At 46.3% G+C, this 24,202-nt stretch overlaps 2 protein-coding genes across 6 annotated transcripts in view; one reads left to right on the top strand and one right to left on the bottom strand.

Annotated features, from left to right (window-relative positions):
* The window catches only part of SRGAP3 (SLIT-ROBO Rho GTPase activating protein 3), a 251,006-nt gene that overhangs the window by 136,341 nt on the left and 90,463 nt on the right, over window positions 1-24,202 (bottom strand). The window lies entirely within an intron of this gene.
* LOC131824189 (small nuclear ribonucleoprotein G-like) lies at window positions 5,430-5,795 on the top strand. Its single transcript, XM_059161605.1, has one exon. The coding sequence runs from the start codon at window positions 5,456-5,458 to the stop codon at window positions 5,684-5,686; it is 231 nt and encodes a 76-aa protein (XP_059017588.1). The 5' UTR covers window positions 5,430-5,455; the 3' UTR covers window positions 5,687-5,795.

The following is a 24,202-nucleotide window of genomic DNA, read 5'->3' on the forward strand; positions in this document are numbered from 1 at the left end:
AAAACACCTTGATAGTTTCCAGTTTGGGGGAATTATGAATATTTATGCAAGTTTTGTGCAAGTTTCAACTCATTTGGAGAAATACTTTTTTGTTAACTAATAGACATGTTTAAGAGCAGTTTTAGGTTTATTGGGGAAAAAAAAAGTAGTTCTATTTTTCTATAAGAAATACAGGAATTTAAAATATTAGTACAAAATTCGAAAGATAGATAGGATATAGAGAGAAAAATCTCTCTCTTATCCCTGTCCGCCAGCCACTTAGTCCCTCTCTAATAAAGTAACCAACTTACTAGGTTCATGTGCATCCTTCTAGAAATAATGGTGTATTTCAAATACATTATTTCCCCCATTTTTACAAACATAACAACACATCATTCACAGCATTCTGCACCTTACTTTTGTCTTTTAAGAATACATTAGGAAGGAACGCCTGGGTGGCTCAGTTGGTTAAGCATCTGTCTTCAGCTCAGGCATGATCCCAAGATCCTGGGGTCGCCCCCACCAACCATGGGCCACAGAGTCTTCTCCCTCTCCCTTTGCCCCTCCTCCTACTCAAGCTCACTCTCTCTCTCTCATAAATGAATTTTAAAATCTTAAAAAAAAAAAAAAAAGAATACATTGTTAAGATCAGTCCATATCACTTTGTAAAGAACTTCCTCATTCCTTTCCATAGTACTATATAAGTCCACTGTAAACTTTATAAATTTTTAGCCAGTTTCCTTCACTGGACCGGTTGTTTGTAAACCTTCACTATCACCAACGATACTGGAATGAAGAACCCTATGCAGGCTTCGTTTCGCACTCGTGCAGGTAGATCGTTTGTGTGACGGACCCGTCACGTGGAAGAGCAGGAGCGAAGGGCATTCGCATGACTACATCACATGACTCTTTTGCATGGCTATTTTGAGATTGCTAAACTGCCCCCCTCTGCAACTGTACCAACTGATAGCTCCCAGAATCTACGAGGGGCCATAGGGACTATTTAAAAACAGGCATGTTGGGATTTGCTTCAAAATAACCTCAGGTCAGGGGGACTGGGGAGTAGCAGGCTTCTAGGTAACCCAAGATTGGCCTTGAGTTGATTGTTGAAGTTTAGTTGTGGTGATGGATATGAGAAAGAGGCTTGTTATACTATTCTCTCTACTCTGGTAATGTCTGAAACTTTCCATAATAAAAGAGAGGGGAAAAGACAGAGAGAAAGAGAGAGAAAAGAAAGGTAGACAAAGCCAGAAACTTGATACAAAGGCTGCAGCTCTTGTTAACAAGTCTGACCACTTAGGAATGCCAATGAGTTGTCCCCAGAGGCCTCTGCCCCTAGGCTGCAGATGGGTTAGAAAGAGGGGTCAGAATGTGACCTTAAGAGCAACTTTAAATGCAGCTTCCCAGGCCCCACCCAATTCCAACCTTGGACCCTGTCCTGAGAACATGGTAACTTCTGACACCTCCTGGGATGGTGAGACACCACTTTCACAGCACATTCAACCTGAAAATCAAGATCGAGTGAGCGTGTGTCCCCTCTGCTCCACAGAGGCAGCTGGTGTACCCCCCCCCACCCCGGTAGCGTTTCTGGAGCTAAAGAGGAGGCTGAGCTGTATGGTGTGTCACTGCTGACAGTGCCTCATCGCATCTATGCACACACAATCCTGCCTCATTATCACCGCGTCCTATGAGGCTGCTGCTACTATCATTCCTATTTCAGAGATGAAGCAAATGAGACTCAGGGAGTGGGAGTGATTTGCCCTAGGCTCACCCAGACATTGGCAGAGTCAGGGCCCAAATCCAGAGTAAAGAGCAGACGGGAGCCAAGATTACCCAGACTCCAGGTCAAGGTGCTCTCCCTGGGGATCCAATGCTTCCCCTTTCGGGGATCATGTCCCGCTCCACCTCCTGTCTCCATCCCACACTCCATCTGTCAGCCTCGTGCCATTCTCACTGGCCCTGGCTGTCACTGTATCCACCCCAGTGCATCCTGACCTTGACCTCAAGGAGGAAAACATGGACTTGGTAGGACAATGTAACAGGCCCTGGGTTCACCTGCGGGGGGATTCAAATCCTGGCCCTGCCACACATGAAGCTGAGTAAACATGAGCATGTTTGTTTTATTTCCCTGCAGCTCAGGTTCCTCTGTAAAATGGGGATGGTGATAATTTATCTCACATGTTTGTTGTAAGAATAAGTGATCATTCAAGAAAGCTCTCCAACCAGTGCTCTATTTTAGCACTGCCCTAATTCAGTGGCCACTAGCCATATGTGGCTATTTAAATTTGATTAAAATAAAAAATTCACTTCTCAGTTGCACTAGCCACATTTCAAGTGCTCAAAAGAACATGTGGCTAGTGGCTACTGTACTGGACAGAGCAAAACATTTCCCAGCACTGCAGAAACTTCTAATGGGTTTAGAGCACTGGATGAGAAGCTTAATAAAAGCTCTCATTAGCTATGATCATCATTTATTAGTATTGCTTTCTGTGGCCAGCCCAACAGCCAGCATCCTGAAAGAGTCTACTGCCATCCACCTCCAGCTTTAGGGGAGGGAGGTGGTGTGGCAGAGGGAGTAGAGAGACCGGCAGAGCCTGGACTCCAGCCGCTGTCACAAGTTGGAATACTGCCTCTGCCAGACATGCACTGGGAGGTCTTAGGCAGGCAAGTCATTTTCTCTGAGCTGTTCTCCCAACTATGCTCACCCTGCAGGGGTGCTGCAAGGATCAGACTAGAAATGTGTGCCATGTGCCAGGCACCGAGGAGACCCTGGGCCAATAGCCTCCACAGAGGCTCACAGGCTTTGGGGACAGGGGAAGGGCAGAGGCTCCCGGCCTCTGGGGACAGCCAGCCTGGACACAAACCCGGTTTTCTCCACTTTGTAGATGCCGCTTCAGTTCCCTGAATCTGTTTCCTCATCTATAAAATGGGGACTAACAATACCTTCCTCTCGGGTTTGTCAAAAGAGAGGTGGTGTCCATATAACGCACCTGATGGGAGGCCTGGAGCATGGCAGATAAGCAGTACGTGGCAGGAACGGGCCACCACTGCTGCTGTAGCTGTGCAGACAGAGCATGGGGCACACTGGGCACCAGGCTAGGTGTTCCCCCAGCCCATCTCACACCCACCAAACACAATTCCACCAAGAAGGCTGTGTCATCCCTGGCCACTATCCCTGGGGTTACTCAGCGCTGGGTTCCCTCCTCCTTCCAGTCCTCTCCAAAAGCACCCCCCCTCCCAAGCAATGGCACCACACCATGCTGGAGAGCACCAGCTGCTCCGCCAGTCCCAGCCACCAGGCGCTGTTTCCTAGCAACCACGATGGAGGCCCAGATAGATAAGCGAGTCACCCTTCCCTGCCTGCGCTGTGGGTAGAGCTGACTGGGTGGGTGACAGGGAGCAAGCTCCTCAGTCTGCCCTCTCTGCAGACGCAAACCAGTTCCTGGCACTGTTTCCCTCTTTGGGCCAGGGACACTCACCAGAGACTTCAGTCGGTCCTGTATTAACCTTGACCACGCCCATTCACATCCATCATGGCTTCTGACCACCAAAGGCTCAGGGAGGGGCTGGGTATCACACCGTAAGTGAGGAAACTGACACCCAAGAGAAGGGAAAGGACCTTCCTGAATCACAGGATTCAAAGCTGGGCAGACGTGGCCCTCCAGGTGCTGCCCCATTCTAGCTCTGCTCCCCATCAATCACAGCAAATCATCCCAATAATAAAACTGTTTCTCATATCTTTTCACCACTTCAGCCCTAAATCAGGTGGGAGCTGGGTAGTGCATTGCCCAGAGCTGGATCTGGGATCAGACTTGCTAAGTTCAGAGACTAGCCTTGAAGCTTGCTAGCTGTGTGACCTTCAGCAAGTCAGTAACCTCTCTGGGCCTTGACTTTACCATCTGTAAAATGGAGGAAATAACAGTAGATAATTATTGTGCTAAGTGCTTCCCATGAAGTGTCTCCTTATTCAGGCAAAGCAGCAAGCAGCGAATATTGTGCTACAGCCTTGGGAGGAACTACTACTATTCCCTGATTTTGCAGAGAAGGTTACTAAGGCACAGAGAAGTACAGTGACATGCCCAATTTCACCTAGACATTAAGGAGTCTTTTGGCTCCAAATCTATACCACTTGCTAAGGATGCCTCCTGAGCGCTTGCCATACCTACTGTATACCAAGTCAGCCAAATTCTTATACTGTCTTCAGCCATCTACTATTCCTCAGAGAAGCGTAAGCCAGGCTTAGCCCAGATAATCAAAATGCATCCAACTCCTGAGGCTTCCTTGAAGCAAATTACATCTGCTTCCAGCATTCTTGGAGGGTTGAGAGAACACAAAAACTGGGTGAAATGACTGGTGTTTCCCCCTCTTCCTCTTACCACCACACCCTCCCCCCAAAAGGAAGCATAGTACATGGGCTAATGTTTTGAAAAACTAATAGTTATTTAATAATGGTGATGATAATGTTGTCAACCAGCAAAATCTTCCTGTAAGTAAGAGAAAACAATATGGTTCCAAACACACCAGGGAACTGGCATGAGGGATATCAATGACTGAAAAAATGGGAAATAGGAGATTCCACTTCCCACTGTGGTCCAAAGGCAGAAACCCAGCTCTGAAGCCTCCTGACCGCCTTCACCTGGATTACCAAACCAGTTTCTTCCTCAGAAACCAGACAGGAGAGTAGGTGGGAAAGAGGCTTCCCCACAGCATCTGTGCCATGTCTAACTAATAGCCATTCCCTCTCATGAAGAAGTCAAACAGAAGTTGCCTCCCCGCCTTCCAGATGTTCAGCAAAATGCAAAGAATGGTCAGAACAAGGCCACGCCTCCTCCTACCAGAAGCTCGGAGTTAAAGTGGGCCGTGAGCAATTTCAACACGAGATTAATATTCGCGGCTTTGCTGCTCAATGGTCCCTGAAGGATCAGATGCATTTAAATGAGAAGAAATCAGGATTCATTAATGCTGAATCTCCAGCTGCGTCCTCGGACTGAGGATGCTTCTTTTTGTTTTCAATCCTATCCTGCTTATAGAACTAAAATAGAAGTCAAAGAGCTGGGGGCCAGCCTGGAAACATCCAAGTGTTTCCCAAACATTGAGAGCCATCTTTACAATGTGTTCTCTCTAGAAACCATCCACCCTGTATTGACTCAACATATCTCTTTAAATCACTTCACTTTTTACCTGGGATACTTTACAGTACGGCCATCAATAGAAAAACCTGAGTCACTCATCATTAATGGGAGGTATTTGAAAAATAAATACAATGGACACAAAATAATGTTATTAAATTCTACCTAGTTTCTGTTACCTGAGACCTGCTTTCTTTTGATAAAAGGAGTTTGGCAAGTATTCAAAGAAGTGTGGAAGGCATGTTAGCAACTCATGGAGACTTCTCTCCTTAAAGTAATCAGAAGGGTTGAAGGAGAATTAAAAAGATAAGAATGGGAGGCATCTTTGAGCTTGCAGAGTAGACACCATGAGCAAAGCTCACCCTCTCGAGCTGAAAAAATTTATGGACAATAAATTATCATTGAAATTAAATGGTGGCAGACATGTTCAAGGAATATTGTGGGGGTTCGATCCATTTATGAATCTTGTGATAGATGAATGTGTGGAAATGGCAACTAGTGGGCAACAGAACAATATTGGAATGGTGGTAATACGAGGAAATAGTATCATCATGTTAGAAGCCTTAGAACGAGTATAAACAATGGACGTGTTTGTTCATCAGAAGAATCAACTGCTTCCACATGTCCCCTCTCCATAGTACCTGTTTTACTACAATATAAAAATCAGATCGTGTGCATTTTCATATTGAGCTTTTTTGTTAAATAAACTTTTATAATGGCCAAAAAAAAAAAAAAAAAAAGATAAGAATGAAGAAAAGAATGAAAAAAAAAAAAAAAAGAAAGGTTTATTTCTGTGAGTCGTTGCTATTTAGTATTGTCCCAGTGGACACCCAAAATCATCCCATATATATAACAACAGTGGTGTTCTGTTCTCACTTCAGAAAAATGGCGGTTAGTCCAATCCCTTAATTCACAGAGGAGTCAAAGAACTGAGAGCCTCACCCAATGTGGTACCAGAACCTGGGTCTCCCAGCTGCCTGGCCAGTGCTCAGCTCTCCTGATTACAGTTCTTCCTACACAAATCCCTTCTCTCCTGTTGTGATGCAAGGCAGCTAGCACAGTGTGAGTGCCTGCCCATCACGTTGGTTCCTCACAAATATTTTTACAAGAATCAATTAACCAGTCAAATGAAGTGACATATGTGGTAGGCTGAACGATGATCCCCAAAAGATATTTGGCTCCTAATCCCTAGAAATTGAATGTTACCTTAGAAGGCCAAAGAAGACTGTGCAGAGGTGATTAAATTAAGGATCTCGAGATGAAGAGATGATCCTGGATTATCTAGGTGGGCCCTAACTACAATCACAAGTGTCCTTTTGGGGAGAGAATGTAGGAGATTGGCACAGACAGAAGAGGGAAAGGCAACGTGACCACAGAGACTGGAATGATGCCGCTATGGGCCAGGGAATGCCAGCAGCCACCAGAAGCAGGAAGAGGCAAAGCACGGCTCTCCCCTCGAGTCTCTAGAAGGAGTACTTGGGGTTCTACCAACATCTTAATTTTTGCCCAGTGAAACAGAATTCTGACTTCAGAATTGTGGCTTCTAGAACGGTGAGAGAATTAATGAGTGTTAGATTAAGTCACTTGTTACAGCAGCCATAGGAAACTGATACAACATACATCACACCACTTTGAAAGCTCTAAAGAAAGGCAGGATATGGTCTAAGCAGTGAATGATATAGCAAGTCAGAAGGAGGGACCTTATGAAGGAGGAGAGTTGGATCGCAGGATCTGTACAAGCACGGAGGGAGAGGAAGACACTGTGTCGTACACACTCAGAAGCATTTACTGGTTGCCTACTACGTGTACGTTAGAGGGCAGGAGGAGGCACAATGAAAAGAAGTATACAGTAGGATCCTTACTCTCAATTCCCAGTGTGCTGGGAGGATAAGCCATACTTAGGTGAAAAAATAATTAGCAAAATGAGATGGAATCATTCCCCTTGTGGGATCAGAGGCATGTGCAAAAAAATGTATGTGCAAAGGTATTTATCACATTGTTTGTAAAAGTGAAAACCTGGACACAATAAAACCCAGCAATAAGGTATCGTTTAAGTTTCCTGGCACGTCCACGCAACTCTCATGCAGTTTAGAAACCATGTTGCATAACAATAACGACCTTGAAAAAATGCACCTAAAATATGTTAAATAACAAAAGTGGGTTACAAAAATAGGATGTATAGTTTAGTCCTCCCAAAATGTAATTATAGCTATTTATACACAAAGACTAAATATTATATACCAAAACGTTAACTGTGGTTCTCTCTGGGTGGTGGGATCACAGATCTTTTCATTTCTTCAGTAGATATTTACTGAGCACCTAGGAACTAAGCCATGGCTTGGCAAACTTTTTTGTAAGAGGCTGGATGGTAAATACTTTAGGCTTTGCAGGTCATTTAATTTCCGTTGCAACTACTCAGCTCTGCCCTTGTGGCAAAAGAGGAATCACAGACACTAGGAAATGAAAGCACATGGTTGTGTTTCAATAAAACTTTATGTACAATAGCAGGTGATGGGTTTTTTCTGGCCCTATAGTGTGCTATAGGTTGCCAACTCCTACGCTAATCACTGTGCTTCTTCTATATTCTTTCTGGTGGCTTTTTTTTTTTTTTTTTTAAGGAGAGGAAGGGAGGGAGGGAGAGAATGGGGAGGGGCAGAGGGAGATGGAGAGAGAGAGACTCTTAAACAGGGCCCAACATGGGGCTCCATCTCACAACCCTGAGATCATGACTTAAGCTGAAATCAAGATTCAGATGCTTCACTGACTGAGCCACCCAGGAGCCCCAGTGCTGCTTCTGTTTTCTTCAAATCTTCTACAAAATAGGCATTACACCTCTAATATTGGGAGAAACAGTATGTTTTTTAAAATAATATCTGTTGGCCCTGGGAAGGCCATTGTGGGGGGGGAGTGGTCTAGCAGGGTGACATCTCCTCTAGCGGGGACAATCTTAAATATCCTCAGAGGTTGTCAGGGAGGTGACAAAAAATGTGATTAGGGACCCAGTGTAAAACAGTACAGAGAGCACAGATCTGATCAAATATATTCAAATTTACCCTTTTGTACTAATGCTGTGTTTGCTAAACAAAAAACATCTATAAACCTCCAGTTTTTGACTCCGGAAAACCTTCTCAGAATATGTCACTTTGACCAATGCCAGCCCTGCTGGATTCAAACCCAGAGCATGGCAGCCTCCCCTCTGCCACCACTGTCCCCACCTTGACCCCATTAACTCATGCTGAAATGGCCAGCCCAGGCAAGAGCTGCTAATCTTCACTGAGAAGGTGCCTCGGGCCATGTGTGCGTGCACCTGACAGTAATGGGATACAGGATAGATTTCCCTGACCTTCTGATGAGAATGCCACATGGAAGAATATCCAAGGCCACAGTGAAGCCCAAATATTTTATGCACATAACAGCAACTGCTCATGAAGCCTTGCCACGGGAATGGAAAGGCACTACATCAGGCTGAGTGATTTATGTTTCTGAAAGCCACGTGAGTTATTGCCCATTACCTCATCCTGGCAACTTTGCAAATTCTTGCCAATTGATTTTTGTAAAGGAGCGAAGGAGAAACAAGAAGGGTCTGAACACAAGGGTCTGATTTCAGGCATGTATGCGTGTGTGTGTGTGCATTTTCTTTTTAACCTCTGTAAAACTCTGCAAAAGTTTTCTAAGGGAATCTTTGTCCATTCCATAACAGGGGCAGAGATTAAATGTGCAAGGAGGTCAGTGAGTGGGGCCTGACTATTTGAAGGAGTTTCATTTTTACAGTGCACATCAGGCAAAGTCCTTACAATCACTGCTATCAATTCTTGGGGTCAGTCAGTGAACTTCCAAGAGAAACTCTTGGAAGGTGACCCTCCATGCCTCTGAGAATAGATGAGCGCAGCAAAAGGTAAAGAAAGGAAATCGAGTACCTTCTCAAATGCTAAGTCCAGAAAACTTGCAGGAAAAGCCTCAGAAAAAAAAATAAAAGTCATTATAGCTGCCTACTGGCTTAATAATGGGCCATAAGCCTGAATGAAGGTCATGCTGGTGTACATACATGCTGTGGTCTCGTCAGGTTATTTCAGACCCAAACATGGACTTTAGAAAGTAAGTTCTGGGTCACTTCCAGCTCTGCCTCAAGGTATTAACGTCATCCATGAACTGGGATTAATGATACTCACCTCTGAATTGTGGTAAAATCAAATTAAGAAATACACACACACATGAAAGATTTTTGCAAACAGTAAAAAATTATACAAACGGGTGTGATTCTTCTTCACAGTGTAATTATTATTCCTTTATAAGACTCTGTTACCTGTCAATTAGTAAAAAAAAAAAAAATGTTGCTTGTGTGCCCACTGACTGTAACAGAGACACAAGATCAGCCAAAGAAAAAGGAAAAGGTTGCAGCTCCCTTAGCAGATGTACCTTCCAACGCAGCAGCAAATTTCCACGGTCAGGCTAGAAACCAGTCATTCGCACTTGGGCTCAGTGCAAGCACTTACCACCCCAATATAAATCTATTTGTCCTCTTAACGCAATATGGAACTCTTTGCCAAGCTCGTATTTCATGTCTTGAGTCTTATTACCGAAGGGGAAAAACACCTCGTGTTTATGAGCTTGCCACTTGGCAGCAGTGTAGTGGGTTCTTTCTGCTCCCTGTTCGGATGATAACTCTTTGTGAGACTTCGGGCAAAGAGCTTCACTACTCTAGGTCAGTCGGTCAACGGGTTGCTTTTGTGGTCCTACTAGGAACCAAGTTCTGGGCCTCAAATTCCACAGAAAGTGGGGTCATAAGATTGAGGTCAGTTTCGGCATGAAGAGTTTTATTATACGTCGAACAAGAGGGCAATTTCTTACTGTAACACACTGCTGTGTCCTGTTTGGGCCTAAATCAGGTTATATGCTCAAAAGTCCCATAAAAGGCATCTCACAGCCAAGGTGGCCACCACCTGCACTGACCACGTGGAAATGAGTTTCAATCCCCACCTCCTCCCCTCCCTCCCCACTTCGCCTCTGGTAATTTCTCCTTGGCACTGAGCTGAGCTGCCCAATGCAGTCTGCTCCAGCAAGAACACAACAGTAAGAGTCTAACTTCCAAAGTCTCACTCACCATTCTCCCTACTGAATGAAGGGAGGATTCTGTGGGCTGGTTTATCGGGGAGAGGGACGGGTAAAATGTCATTTTATTTTGCATTCCAGTTTCCAGGACTGAGGCTTTTGGATCTTGAGAGTACTTTATGGTAGGAAACATAAAATATCAACAAGCAGAGACAAATGCCAGTGATGCTCATTCCTTTTCAGTATCTGTCTTTGAATGGTCAAGGGGCACAAGGCCAAACCATGATCATGAGAAACTCTCATGTACCACTGCCCCGCAGGAAAGAGACATCACAGACCTTCAGGTACCTCATATGGATGGTGACAGTCTAGTACTGGTCCTACTTTCCGAAATTCTAGGGACTTAAGTGACCATCAAAGCCAGCATTTCCTCCCAGAACGTTCCATATACCCCTGTGCTCATGAGCTGCCCCTCATTCCACCCTGAAACTCACCCCCTCCCTGAATATTCCCTATGTGAGGAAATGCCCCCTCCATTTCCCTACATGCTCGAGCTAATATCTAGTCATTCCTCACCTCTTGCTTACCCCCATGCCTCCATCCATCACCAAATCCTATCCATTCTACTGCCCTTAACATTTCTGAATTTATCTATTTATCCCTATCTCCACTACCACCACCCTAGTTAAAGTCCCCATCACCTCTGAGCTGGACAAGCACAAGAGCCTCCTAAACGAGCCCCCATATTACTATTGCCCCCCTCCCAATATTTTCAAATCAATTCTTCTTTGGAAAGTGAAAACCTAATTCATACCATCACCATCAAGTTTTTGTCCTCCCTATTCTCCACCTTCATGTGGCTTATGAGATTCTGTGTCTGGCCTCTACCCCTCCACTGCCTTAGCTCGTTCCATTTGCCCCTTACTCACTATCTTCCAGTTCTCCAGCCTTCTCTCTGCTGCTTGAACATACCAAATTCTTTCTTGCCTCAGGGCCTTTGCACTTGCCCTTGCTTCTGCCTGAAATGCCCTTCTCTTCTCTCCATTTCTCCATCCTATCCCATCTAGCTCTTATCTATCTTCAGGTCTTAGGTTTGGAGACATTGAGTAACTACCTTACTGTGTTGCTAAAAGCATTAGATGAGATTATGCATGCAAAAGTGCTTGGCACACTGCCAGAGAATTCAATAAATGTTACATATGCATTATAAATTTTTAAATCTGAAAGATCATTTTTATCCATGCCCCTGTATTCTTTCTTTCTTTTTCCTCTAAATTAATAGCTTTATCTTTAACTCTGGCAATTCTTTTCAAATGCCCAGGAGGGAGACAAAAATTCTCTTATTTCTACCTAGACCTGGAAATCTCACACTTTCTCTCCTCTCGATCTCATCATATTAACTTTATGTTTTACTCCAGTACTCAGAATTCCCCCTTCCTCCTCAGATATGGATGACCCAATTCCTATTTAACTTTCTGTTTCTATATTCGCTCATTTCCACATTCACTCAAGATTCATTAGCATCTGCCAGGCTCAGTGCAAGGACAGGAGGACATATCTACAGAGATGACAGAGGACCTGCCCTTGAGGAATTCAGCAGAGACCAACACAGACAAAATAATCACATCACAGTGAGCTAAAACAACTATGCACAAAATTGCTTATGGGCACACTGAGAAGGAAGCAGGGATCTCTGCAGAGGAGATGGCAGGAGCCAAAGTGGTCAGAGAGGCTTCCCTTAGCCTGGCCTTGGAAAGTGAATAGGAGTTCACCAGCTTAGGGGACAATAGAAAAGGCCCCATCATGAGGGTTTCTCCCACACTTTGGCTTAGAACAGGGATTACGTGAGAGGTGAGTGATAAGTGATGTGATATGTGATAAGTGAGAAGTGAGAAGGCAAAGTCCCCAAGCTCTCCAAGTGAACAGACTGTTCAAGCACTGGCAAAGGGTCTGATGAGGCTAGAAGCTGAGGTTTAGCAGGAGGTAGGAGAAGCTCCGGCAGAAGGGGTTTCTTGGAGCCAGATAGTGAAGAACCCAAAAGGCCACATTCAGTGCCTCATACTTTATACCCCACAATCAAGGTTACAGAAAAACCCAGTAGTAGCATGGCGGACAGTGAATGATTGGTAGAGGAGCCGGGAGAGAAGGAGACCAGTCGGGAGGCCACTGCGAGACCACAGTCAGGGACAGGGAGAATCAACCGGAAGATATTTATTAAATTCCTTCTATAAAGTAGGCATGTCACATGCTGACTGGCAAATCCTGGTTTGTAAACTTTTATAAGAGCTCTGTGGATGTGGTGCCACAAGGCCAGTTTCAAATGTAGAGCTTCTAGTAGTAGAGGTCATGCACAGCCTTTCCCTTACAGTGTGTAGCTCAGAGTCCCGCTGCACCAGCAGGTGGTGGGGATAAAGATGTGGTGTGCGGCGGCTGCTGATACAATGCATGGAGTTCCAGCCCACGCCTCAAAGACAGGTATAGGGCAGGCAACCCAGCATTGGTCTGCGGCACTGATTTCATTAACCTATAAAGAGGGCATCAGTGTGGGAGAAAGGGTAGCTTCTAAGTAAAATACAAGTGTCACAGTTACCCCTTACCCTAGTAAGGGTAACTAGTATGAACTCCTACTCATACTTCAAGCCCCAACTCAGATGTGCCATGGGAAACACTGTGAGGTTTCATGACAAAGCGTGGCAGAGTTGGAGGGAAGGACTTCTCCCATACTTGGTCTTAGACTGAGGGTGGCCCTGAGGCAGGCAACGCAGGCCCTTGAGAACTCTGGTGCCTGAGGGAATGTAGTTCGGAGAGCACAGGACCAGGTCTTGGAACAAGAATGGTAATCCCACAAGGGCATCCCCAGCAGGTTGTGATGGGGAGTGATGCTCCGCTCTTGGCACCTGTCGGGAAGCAGACGTCAGCTACAGCCCCACAGGTTTGTTCATGGCACATGTGAGACGCTGTGAAACCTGGAACTGCTGGGTCCCTCCCTGCCTGGATGTCCCCTTCCGTAGCGGACATGAACATAGGATTACCGCAGCCACCAGAGAAGTGAGATGAGGGATCAGGGCCCTTTAGTGTGGATCGGTCTTCAGTCAGATTCCAAACCCATCTCTGCGAGGCTATTTCACACACCTGATCTTGTGTAATGTTGACCCCAAACCCAGAGGAGCTCATGGACAAGGAGACTGAGGAGGAGAATGAGGCTCACTTGATAAGCTCCCCAAATCCCCTCAGCCAGCATGTGCCACCAGCCAGAACCTGAGCCCAGTAAGGCTCATCCTTCCCACCCCACCCACAACGTCAGCTGCCTTGGATGGCTGCTCACCATTGCATCGGAGTCCCCAGGACTGGGGACCGAATTTTTGGCTCAATGAAGGCTTCCAGGGAAGATTCCAGGCACAGTGATTCATGAGAGAGAGAAAAGAAAAATAACAATGTGCTGTCAGCAAAGAACATTCATGCGCTTCCTTTTGCGCTGCAGAAATTGGACGCACTTTGAGCCAGGTGTTTCCACAGGGCCAGCCAGATGACGGCCTTTGGAGAGATGGGAAGCCTCGGGGAGAAAGGAATGCAGCCCGCGCCTGGGCCAAAGGCACAGATGACACAGTGCGAGCCAGAGTCTGCACAGCTCAGATGGGCGCCTAGACCCTGAGAATTTATTACCTTATTAATTATTCTCTGGCCTCTCCCTCCCATCCTGCAAGACCCAGCTTTCAAACCCCCCTTTTTCTGAGTTCAGGAATGAAAGGCCTCAAGCCCCACCTTCCACCCCCACGACTGTCTCCAGAGCCAGAGAGGGGCTGTTGTTTTGATGGGTGTTTTCCTCCAAAGCCAGTGAGTGGGAGAAATGCCCACGGATCAAGTTTAGCTCAAGGGCCCCAGCAAGCCTCCCATTAGCATTTCAGAGCTGCTGCTAATCACCAAGGACCCTAAACTTAAGGGGGTGGGGAGGAGGAGATGCCTGCTTCTCCAGATACTCGACTTTATCCCAAGGAAATGACCAAGCAGGACTGGAGAAAGAAACTGCCCCTGGAAAAACACCAGCCCTAGACCTTCTCTCCCGGGGCAGGTAACAGGCGGAAGAGCCCGAGGCACAGTCACCAACAACTCTGCAGACAGCACTTCCCAGTGTTTGTGAGAAAAAAGAAGACCTGGTAAGTTTCGAGTCTCGCTCGCCCTGCCTTGAGCTACAGAAACACCTTTATAGAATAATTTGCTCCCAGCCATCTCATCTCCTGGGGAGAGAGAGGCAGGGCTGTGGACTAAAGCCAGACTTGTCTACTAGCTACTCTGGCAAAGGTGGTCCTCTGTCTAAAAGTACCTTTCAACCGCAAAACACTTCAAGCTTTCCAAAACCCGTTTACATCCATTATCCATTAGACCCCACATGGCCTCTGTGTACAAGGGAGGACCTGAGATGTCCATAGCCTAGGGGTGAGGCCAGCAGGCTAGTTCCTGGTCTCACCATCCCCTATCCGGTGCCCTACACTCCACACCAGTTCTGCAGGGCTGGTGCCTATGGAGAAGTCACCCTTCTTCCCACAGCACGGCACTTCACAGTTGACCATCCTTCCCAAACTCTGTGCGCAGGCCAATGAGAGAATGAACAAATTCCTTGTCATCACGTGAGATGGGCAGGGTAGATATCATTACTCCATTTTCCAGGTGAGGAAAGTGAAGCACCTAAGTTTGTCTGACATGTGTGGCTTCCCCGAGGCCCCCATTAGCTGTGAACTATGATTTTGGATGCCCAGTGTGACAGATTAATAGCCTGAATAGCCCCACTTTCTCAGTCTCTCCTATACCCACAGTCTTTGCCTCGTGACTTGACAGTTCCTCTCATGAAATCTAGTTCCCCCATCCCTTGAACCTGGGCAGGCCTATGACTTCTTCTGGCCAAGAGGATGTGGTATGCCCATTCTGGCCTGGGCTCCAGAGACCTTGAGTGTTTCCACTCACTCCTACACCCCAGCCATCACTGGGAGCACATGCCCAGGCTAGCCTGTGGGAGGAAAAGGCACAAGGAGTGCACTTGTGTTGCCCTAGTTGCCTGTGTCAGCCCAGCCAAAAACAACCCACCCCGGACATGTGCATGAGCCCAGCCAAGATCAACAGAGCTGCCTAGCTGACCTCCAGATAACTCCAGCAGCATGAGCAATAAACACGTGTTACTAAATGCCACGGAGGTGAATGTAGTCGGCATGCACAATTCTGTGGCGGTACCCACCGGCTCATAGCACGTGTTTCACTCATCTAGTCATCCACCCATCCAACGGAATGCCTCCACCCATTCAGTCAATGTATGTGCTGAGTGCCTACTATGTGTCCAGCACTGTGTGCTAGACGCTGGGGGTATGGTGGTGGGCAAGGCAGACCCCAGCCTGCCTTCATGGAGCATGCAGACCAGGAAGGAAGACTGACAAGCAATTAGACTTCAGTGAGATGAACACTGGGGGAGGGATAAGACACACAGGGCAGACACAGGGCGGGCACACCTGACTGACATCGGGAGGGGCAGGGCAGTGAGAAGGGATTCCTGGAAGCAGGTAACATAAAAGCAGAAATCTACAGGCTGAAGAAGAGCCCATGGGGTGAGGGGAGGGTGCCAGGGAGGCTTCTTCCCAGTAGATGACACAGCCTGGTAGAGGCCTGGTGAGACATACAGTTGCCTGGTTGGAGACCTGAAGTAAGAGAGTGGGAGGGAAAAGCGAGTTCTGAGGGACCAGCACCAGGGAGACCCAATCGTCACCCCAAAAACTTTTCCTGTATTAACTTCCAAGGTAAGTGAAATTCAGAAAAGGAAAAACAGAGGAGCTTCTTCTATGCACAGATAAAGGCCACAGAACATTTCCAGGACACCATCAGAGGGAGCTGGGCCTGGGCACAGTCTTCTAAGGGCTGCAGGAGAAGTTCTTGTGTTTTGACTGTAAGGGAGGTTTGCTACCTGCCTAATGCTGCAGGTGCTTTGCTACTTCTCACCCCAGACCTGCGTCAGGAAATGAGAGCTGACTGCTGGGGCCTGCAGCACTGTTCTGGAACAGCCAGTCAGAAGGAAACGAAAGTATGTTTCACCTCTATGGAGAAAAAAGAGAAAAGGGAAATCCCAGGAGAGGCTGTACGTTGTGGCATTCCTGCATTCAGCCAACAAGGACTCCTTCACTGGCCACATTCTGCAAGTCCCCAGCCACGTGCCATGGAGGGCTAACCCATATACCTGGCCTTTGACCTTGTCCTCAGAGGCCTCAAGTCTTTCTACACAAGCAGACCCCGTGGGGGCAATCTGTTGAAAGCAGACACTAGGGAATTGTCTTGAAGCTGGGTGAGAATAGTGACAACCTATTTTTACTTAAACTATGCCTTTTTCTGGTGTGGCCTGGGAAAGGTACCTCAAGCCACTGAGTAGGGAGCTCCACCGAGTGTGGAATGGCCTATAGTACAGTTAACAGGTGGTAAGTGGTGGCAGCGAGATTCAGATGGAGGCTGAGGAGTTCTGGAGAGGGCAAGATGGGCCGTATGTGGCTGAGGGAGCCAGGCAAGGCTTCTAGAAAGAAAGATGAGTCAAGAACTGAGGAGAATGGGGGAAAGGCCTAGAGGGGGATAGAAGCCCCCCAAAAGCACAGTGGTAGGGAAGCCTAGAGCCTACCAGGGGACTCATTCTGGATATGTGGAACAGAGCCATCAACAGTATGAAAGAGCTGGAATGTCAGCTGGCAAGGCAACTTGGAGTCAGGTCAAGGAAATTCTGAGAGGCCAAGAGAAGGAGGTTGAACTTTATCCAGAAGATAATATCGAGACAAAGAATGTGACATCAGGGGTGCATTTCAGGAATATTAATCTGGCTGACTAATGTGATGGGCTGGAATGGAGAGACCAAAGCCAAGGGAGGTAGTTCAGAAGATCCTGCCAGAACTGGTCAGAGAAGAGGAGACAGATGTGAGAAGCAGATGCCAAACGACTTGCCGACTGGCTAGATGGAAAGAGCAGAGCCATAGGTCATCCCAAGGTTTCACGTCGGTGCGGATGGCTGTGAAAGCCATGGTCACAGGAAAGAGGTGAGAGGCTGCCAGTTTGAGGGGGCTGTCAGACCCAGGATGCTGGACTATCTAAGGGGGCAGCAAAGAGCTAGAGGGAAAGCAATGGTAAGGAAAGTGTTGCTGCTCTTGAAAGACAGGTTTGGAGAGGAGGAGGAGGAGGAAGCAATGAGGAGCCAACTGAAGGAAACCTCCAAGCTTCCGGGGAAGGAGAAGCAATGGCGGACCAGGTTCCAGAGGAGCTCCTGCCGCTCCTCCCACACCACTGCAGGTGCCTGTGAAGATGCTTTTCTAGATCCCAGCCCACCTCCATCAGGCTTTCCTGACTTTCTCACAGCTGGTCCCCCCGATAGAATGTGCTTGCCGTGAGGGCAGGGACTATTGTCTGTTGGATTCCCAGCAGCACCCTCTGGGCCTCGAATACTGCCCATCACGTCAGGTAAGCCCCCGTGAGACATCCCATAGACGTCCTACAGTGCCTGTCCGGCCACACCCCCAGGAAAGGGGAGTACAACATGTTCCAGTCCCCACCTCCAGTGACTGCACCGGGACGCTGATCCAAGCTGGTGGTGGGGAGAGGGTGTCTCCTCACAGGCTGGTCTCTCTCTCCCAAACGTCTGAACTAAGCCACAGGGGTCTTTCTTGTCAGTCACGCAGACTCTGGGCTGGTGGCCATCTTGGGCCATGTGCAAAGCCAACAGGTGGAGGAGGCTGAAGCAGACAGAAGCACGGACAAAACTCATACAGCCCTGGCACATGAGCCCAGCAGCCTCCATTCCTAACCTCCCCGTTCCAACCCTGGCAGGACTGCCTTAGTGTTGTTCTCAGTCCCCAGGCATTGTGGTGAGCCACCAGACTCGCCTGCAGGAAGGGAGGCCTCCTTCCCCCAGCTGCTGCGAGTGCTGTCAGCCTTCTTTGGAGACTGAGAAGAGTGCCTCACCACAGGTCATGCTGCCTTTCAGCAGCTGTCCACATCCAAGACTGATCAGCATGGGGGCAGAGGCCTGGGCCCCTTGCTCCAACTTGAGGCAACTCTGAGGGCCTCTCCAGGTTCCATTGTTTGACAGAGTTGGCTGAGACCTTCACTGGTACTGCACCAGAGCTCAGCTGCTCCCTCTGTCCAACCCTGCTACCTCTGCCTCACTCTCACGGGTGCTGACCCTGATAGATATCCTCCATCTCAACATCTCCCTGTTTCCTAGGGAACCCCACCTTCAATAGCCCTACCATCACCTATTATATCCTTACAGTAAACTCTTTGGACATTTGCAGCAAGAGTAAGTCTTGATTAGACTGACAGTACTGGTTTTCTAGAAATCCATTTCAATTGTGATGACGACTCCTTTTGTATTGCTAAGAGTACTTACTCCAGTGTTTTGCAAATAGTAGCAATAATAATAATAGGTATCTTTTGGGTGCTTGGGTGGCTATGTTGGTTGAGCACCTGCCTTCAGCTCAGGTCATGATCCCAGAGTATCAGGAACGAGTTCCACATCAGGCTCCCAACTCCATGGGGAGTCTGCTTCTCCCTCTGACCTTCTCCTCTCTAATGCTCTCTCTCACGGTCTCTCTCCCAAATAAATAAATTAAATCTTTAAAAATAATAATAGGTATCTTTTATTGAGTAAATACTATGTGTCAGAGTCGTTCAAAGCATTTTACAAGGATCATCTGACCTCATGGCATCCTGTCATTTTATTTTACTGAGGGTCAAGGTCATACAATCCAGCTGCAATATATAAGCACTTCACTTAAGCAAAATAAAAATATATATACAGCAAAAAAGAGAAGGATGAAAAGATAATTTGAAAAATGTAATTTGGGGGGGAACCCTCCTACAGTGTTGGTGGGAAAGCAAGCTGGTGCAGCCACTCTGGAAAACAGCATGGAGGTTTCTCAAAAAGTTGAAAATAGAGCTACCCTATGACCCACCAATCACACTACTAGATATTTACCCTAAAGATACAAATGTAGTTATCCAAAGGGGCACGTGCACCCGAGTGTTTAGCAGCAATGTCCACAATAGCCAAACCATGGAAAGAACCTAGATGTCCATCAACAGATGAATGGATAAAGAAGATAAAGAAGATGAATGGACATCTTCTTTATCCATTCACCTGTTGATGGGCATCTAGGTTCTTTCCATGGTTTGGCATATATATATATATATACACATGGTTTGGTATATATATATATATATATATATATATATATATATATATATATACACACAATGGAATACTATGCAGCCATCAAAAGAAACAAAATCTTGCCATTTGCAAAAACATGGATGGAACTAGAGGGTATCATGCTGAGCAAAATAAGTCAATCAGAGAAAGACAATTATTATATGATCTCCCTGATATGAGGAATTTGAGAGGCAGAGTGGGGGTTTGAGGGGTAGAGAAGGAAAAAATGAAACAACATGGGATTGGGAGGGAGACAAATCATAAGAGACTTCTAATCTCACAAAACAAACTGAGGGTTGCCGGAGGAAGGGGGTAAGGAGACGGTGGTTGGGTTATGGACACTGGGGAATGTATGTGCTATGGTGACTGCTGTGATATGTCATAAAAAATTTAAAAATTTTTAAAAATGTAATTTTCTCCATAATAAATTATCTTGTTATATGTACTCATGGCACATCACTATATGTAGATATGGATATGGATTTTTATACATATGTATATACACATGTTACTGTATATGGTTACATACACTAAAAAAAATATACATTATAAGGGCAATTTCAGGAACTGGCATGACTCGACATGCGGACGTTGGCATTCAAACCCCAGTCAGGCAGATTTGCCTGTGAAGGAGCCAGTGGCAAGAACAAGACCAGAACCTGGGTCTCCTGACTCACACCCCAGCTATCCTCCACTACTCCCACCTACGCTCCCACTCCATTTGTTTATGTGGTTCTATTTCGAAGGGAGCAAGCTGGTTCAGAACTTTGCAACACTACCATGTAGAAAAACGTAGAAGCAGAGACTGAAGCTATTGAGAAACCCACGTGAATTACCACACTGCAGCCATGCTTTCTCCATCACTGTTTCTAATTAAAGGACCGGCTGACACATTACGTAGCTCCTTGGGAGGCATCCCATCCACAAAATCTTCTCCCATATGTCCCTGGATTTCTTCTTCTTGCCTTTCTCACTGGCATTCGCACCCTCCTCACCAAACAGTGTTCATTTATTCACTGTGGCCATCCCCGGGGAATGATGTAAGACACTAAAAACTGTGACTCAAAATAGAGCAAGTGCCAGATGTTAAGGAGGACAGGAGGATACAGGACAATAGCCAAGTATCTCTGGCTCTAACCAACCTTGCCTCCCCCTCCCAAACCCCGCCCCCATCAAATTCATTATTTCCCAAACCACTCCAGGTACACGCTCACCTCCAGGTCTCAAGTACACGTCCCCCCGCCTTCACTTCCTTAAATCCCTCTCCTCCTTCCATTCCCAATCCAAGCACCATCTCTTCTGAGAAGGGATCCCTGCTCACACAATAGAAACCCAAGAGCCAAAGGGACATTGAAATATTGCCTGTATCTGAGGTCACCAATGGCAGGCTGACTGGCTGCATGAAGTTTTCTCTCTCTTTTTTTTTCCTGCCAAAACCTGGGATCAAACTGTGAAGTTTTTTTGAATCCACAAAGTGTTGAAGAGTTTGGCAAACTAAAAATTTCTGAATCTGTTGCAAACCCATAAAAGTCAGGAGACTTTACATAAAAGTCCTGGCTTTGTGTCTTATCTTGAAAGACCAGTGATCTGGCAACACTGGGCTTGCTTCTCATATGGCAAGGATCAGATGAATCGAAGGAGAAACTGCCCTGTCTGCACTTCTTTTTTGGCAGGGGTGGGGGGGGTGGGCACAAAAATTTTTGTTTATAACAATCGACAATTATGTAAATTTGCAACCAACATAATCACCAATTTTTAGGCTTAACCTTTTTTTTTTTTTTTTGCATGCCATTTTTAATCTCAATATTTGCTTTCCTTCTAATAAAGTTCACATTTACAGTATTTCTTTCAGGAAGTGTCAGTGTGCACTAAACCTTCTTCTTTTTGTATATTTGAACATGCTTGTGTACCATCCTCACTCCTGAGTGCCAGTTTAGCTGAGTGTAGACTTTCTAGGTTGACAGTTCCTCTTCCTCAGCATTTTCAAGAAACTTCTTCATTGTCTCCTGGCAGCTGTTGTTGCTGATGAGAAGTTTGCTGTCAGGCTAATTGTTGTTCCTCTGTAGGTAATTTCTCTTTCCTCTGTGGGGATTTTAAGAGTTTGTCTGCGTTCTTGAGATTCTGAAGCCGCACTTCGATATACGATATAGATTTGTTTTTGTCAGTCACGGTGCTTTTTTCAATCTCAACTCATGTCTTTCTTCAGTTACGGGAAAATGTGCATTTAAGAGCAAATACCGCTCCTCAACTCTCTTCTGGAACTCTGATTGACATATACTGGTATACATATTCTCTGGGTCTCTCGACTGCTCTTTCATATTTTCAATTTCTGGCTCTGACACCTAAATCACGATTCTTGCATCAGTTATGTCCAGCACTGAGGTTCCCCATCTACTGAGGTTCTCTTAAGAAATTCTAACTTGTTCTTTTTATGTTCTGCATTCTTATTTTGTTGCTCCTTATTTTTTATCCCACTAGTTGTTGTTGTTGTTGTTTAACAGACGCTATTCCTTTCTTCAGCCCTTGGAGGATCTTCATCACACATATTTTGAAGTCATTATTAGCTTCTGCTCTTACTTGTGAATTCACCTCCTTATCGTTGACTGCACTGGCTATACGCCTTTCCTTCTTTCTCTTTTTTCCTTAGCCATAGTTGTCCTCCCGAGTGTTTTAGAATTTAGAACGGTAGATTCATTGTGAACAGGAGGTTTATTTTGTGTTTGCTGCATATTCTCTCTCTCTCTCTCTCTCTCTCCCTCCCTCCCTCTCTCTCGAGCACTTTATAGTTGGCTTTTTCTGGCCCAGCAGAGTCCCCAGTGCAGAAAAAGAGACCTCGGTGGCAGGCCTTAAATACCAAAGTAATAATAAGAGACATTGCAGGTCCTGCCATTGACCTGCTGGGTGACTTTCCACATATCATCTGCAAGGACATGTTGGTGTCTCACTCTGTATCCACCATAGCCTTGGGCGACAATCAAGCTTTCTTCTAACCTCCTTTCCCAGGAGTGGAGTTCAGTCCTACATTTCAAGCCAGAAGCCTGGCTTTGGAACCCTGCCCCTCATGGGGCACTTGGAGACCTGTTTCCCTCCCTATACGGTATTCCAGGGGGGAATTGCCATTTGGTCTTGTCACTAAAACACTGAGGCTCTAGCCTAGGAGTGGCAAAGAACGGCACCAGCCAGGCAAGCAAGAGTACTGACCTATCTCCCAAGGGACATCAACTAGTTCTGGGAGAGTAAGTGCAGCAGGGAAAAGCCTGGGTGTGTATTTCAACAGACAGGATGCAGCCGAGCACAGCAGGTCTTGCACCTTAAAGGGGCATCCCCTGTACCCTTCATTCACCAATAAATACAAAATGTTTATCATGACTATACTCTGTACTGCCAAGCACCTTAGTTCACTTTAACATTCCAAGTAAGGATCCATGGACTTAAGTGAACCTTTCAAGATGTTTATATTTCTAGGAGGTATATTTTTCTTGGGGATAATGAATACCATATATGCTACTTGGGGAAAAAAATATTTATTGAGTGTTCGCTGGGTATGAGGCACTATTTAAGCACTTTACACACATTACAACCCAAAATAACCCTATGAGACAGATGTTCTATCCCCAGAGCTCCTATTCTTGGCCTATCATCCCTCCTCTCTACCAGGAATTAAAGTAAGAAGACCTGAAGAGGAAAATACAATGCAGGCCACAGGTCTGAAGACAACTCATACATTTACTTACAGCCCATATATATGTAGACACCAAACAGGTCAGATACAAACTTCAAGAGGCAGCAGGGACAACTTCTGGTTACACGGGAAGTAACGCAGTGAGTAATCCTAGGGGAGCATTTTCAGGCTGAGGGAAGGTTCTTTAAGGGGAAACTCGGACTCAGAGGTTGCCCTTATGCCGTTCAGTGAATAACAGCTGCTGTTATTTTCACCTAACCCTTTTGTGGTCTCGACGAAAATCCAACTAAAGTAACTCTCACATGGGGCACCTGGGTGGCTCAGTGGGTTAAGCCCCTGCCTTCCACTCAGGTCATGATCTCAGAGTCCTGGGATGGAGCCCTGCATGGGGCTCTCTGCTCAGCAGGGAGCCTGCTTCCCCCTCTCTCTGCCTACTTGTGACCTTGCTCTCTGTCAGATAAATCAATAAAATCTTTTTAAAAAAGGGTCCTGGGATCGAGCCCCGCATCGGACTCTCTGCTCGGCGGGGAGCCTGCTTCCTCCTCTCCCTCTCTCTCTCTCTGCCTGCTTGTGGTCTCTGTCAAATAAATAAAATCTTTAAAAAATAAAATAAAATAAAATAACTCTCGCAGGCATTACCAAGAAGTACTGAGTCTGGCTGGAATGGCAGGGCCCTGTAAGAGCAAAGCCCCTTCCTAGCTGGGCTGAAACCATGTGGCCCACCCAGGGATTTTGTCTGGCCATCTTGTCTTTTCAAAGCTGGGAGGGTTCTATATGATACTCTCACGGAAGACACCAGCCAGTCCTTTACAAAAAGTTGGGGGCAAGGAGAGATTCTAGTCAAATTGGAGGGTTTTATTAACCAGGTTCTCCTTGAATTTTTTGCTCTGTGAGCCACAGAAGGATGGTGAATCATTTCTGCCGCTTCCCTGTGAACGTGGCTGGGAAGTCCAGGATCCTATATAAAGAGACATCCACTGACAATATTAAGTTCTTTTGGCTTTCGCTGGGTGAAGTTTATTTCATGGTATTATTCCCTTAGGTTCACACAGCATTTGGCTGTTCAAACAATTATATTCACACGCGTGATTGAAGTGATTCTCCCAAAAACCCAGGAGGCGGGTATTAATGATCCCCCATATC

This window comes from Mustela lutreola, chromosome 2 (genome assembly GCF_030435805.1).
Source record: "Mustela lutreola isolate mMusLut2 chromosome 2, mMusLut2.pri, whole genome shotgun sequence".
Taxonomy (NCBI): Eukaryota; Metazoa; Chordata; class Mammalia; order Carnivora; family Mustelidae; genus Mustela; species Mustela lutreola.

Excerpts from the sequence above, each read along its gene's own strand:
- LOC131824189 (XM_059161605.1), top strand. The coding sequence starts at position 5,456 with ATGAGCAAAGCTCACCCTCTCGAGCTGAAAAAATTTATGGACAATAAA.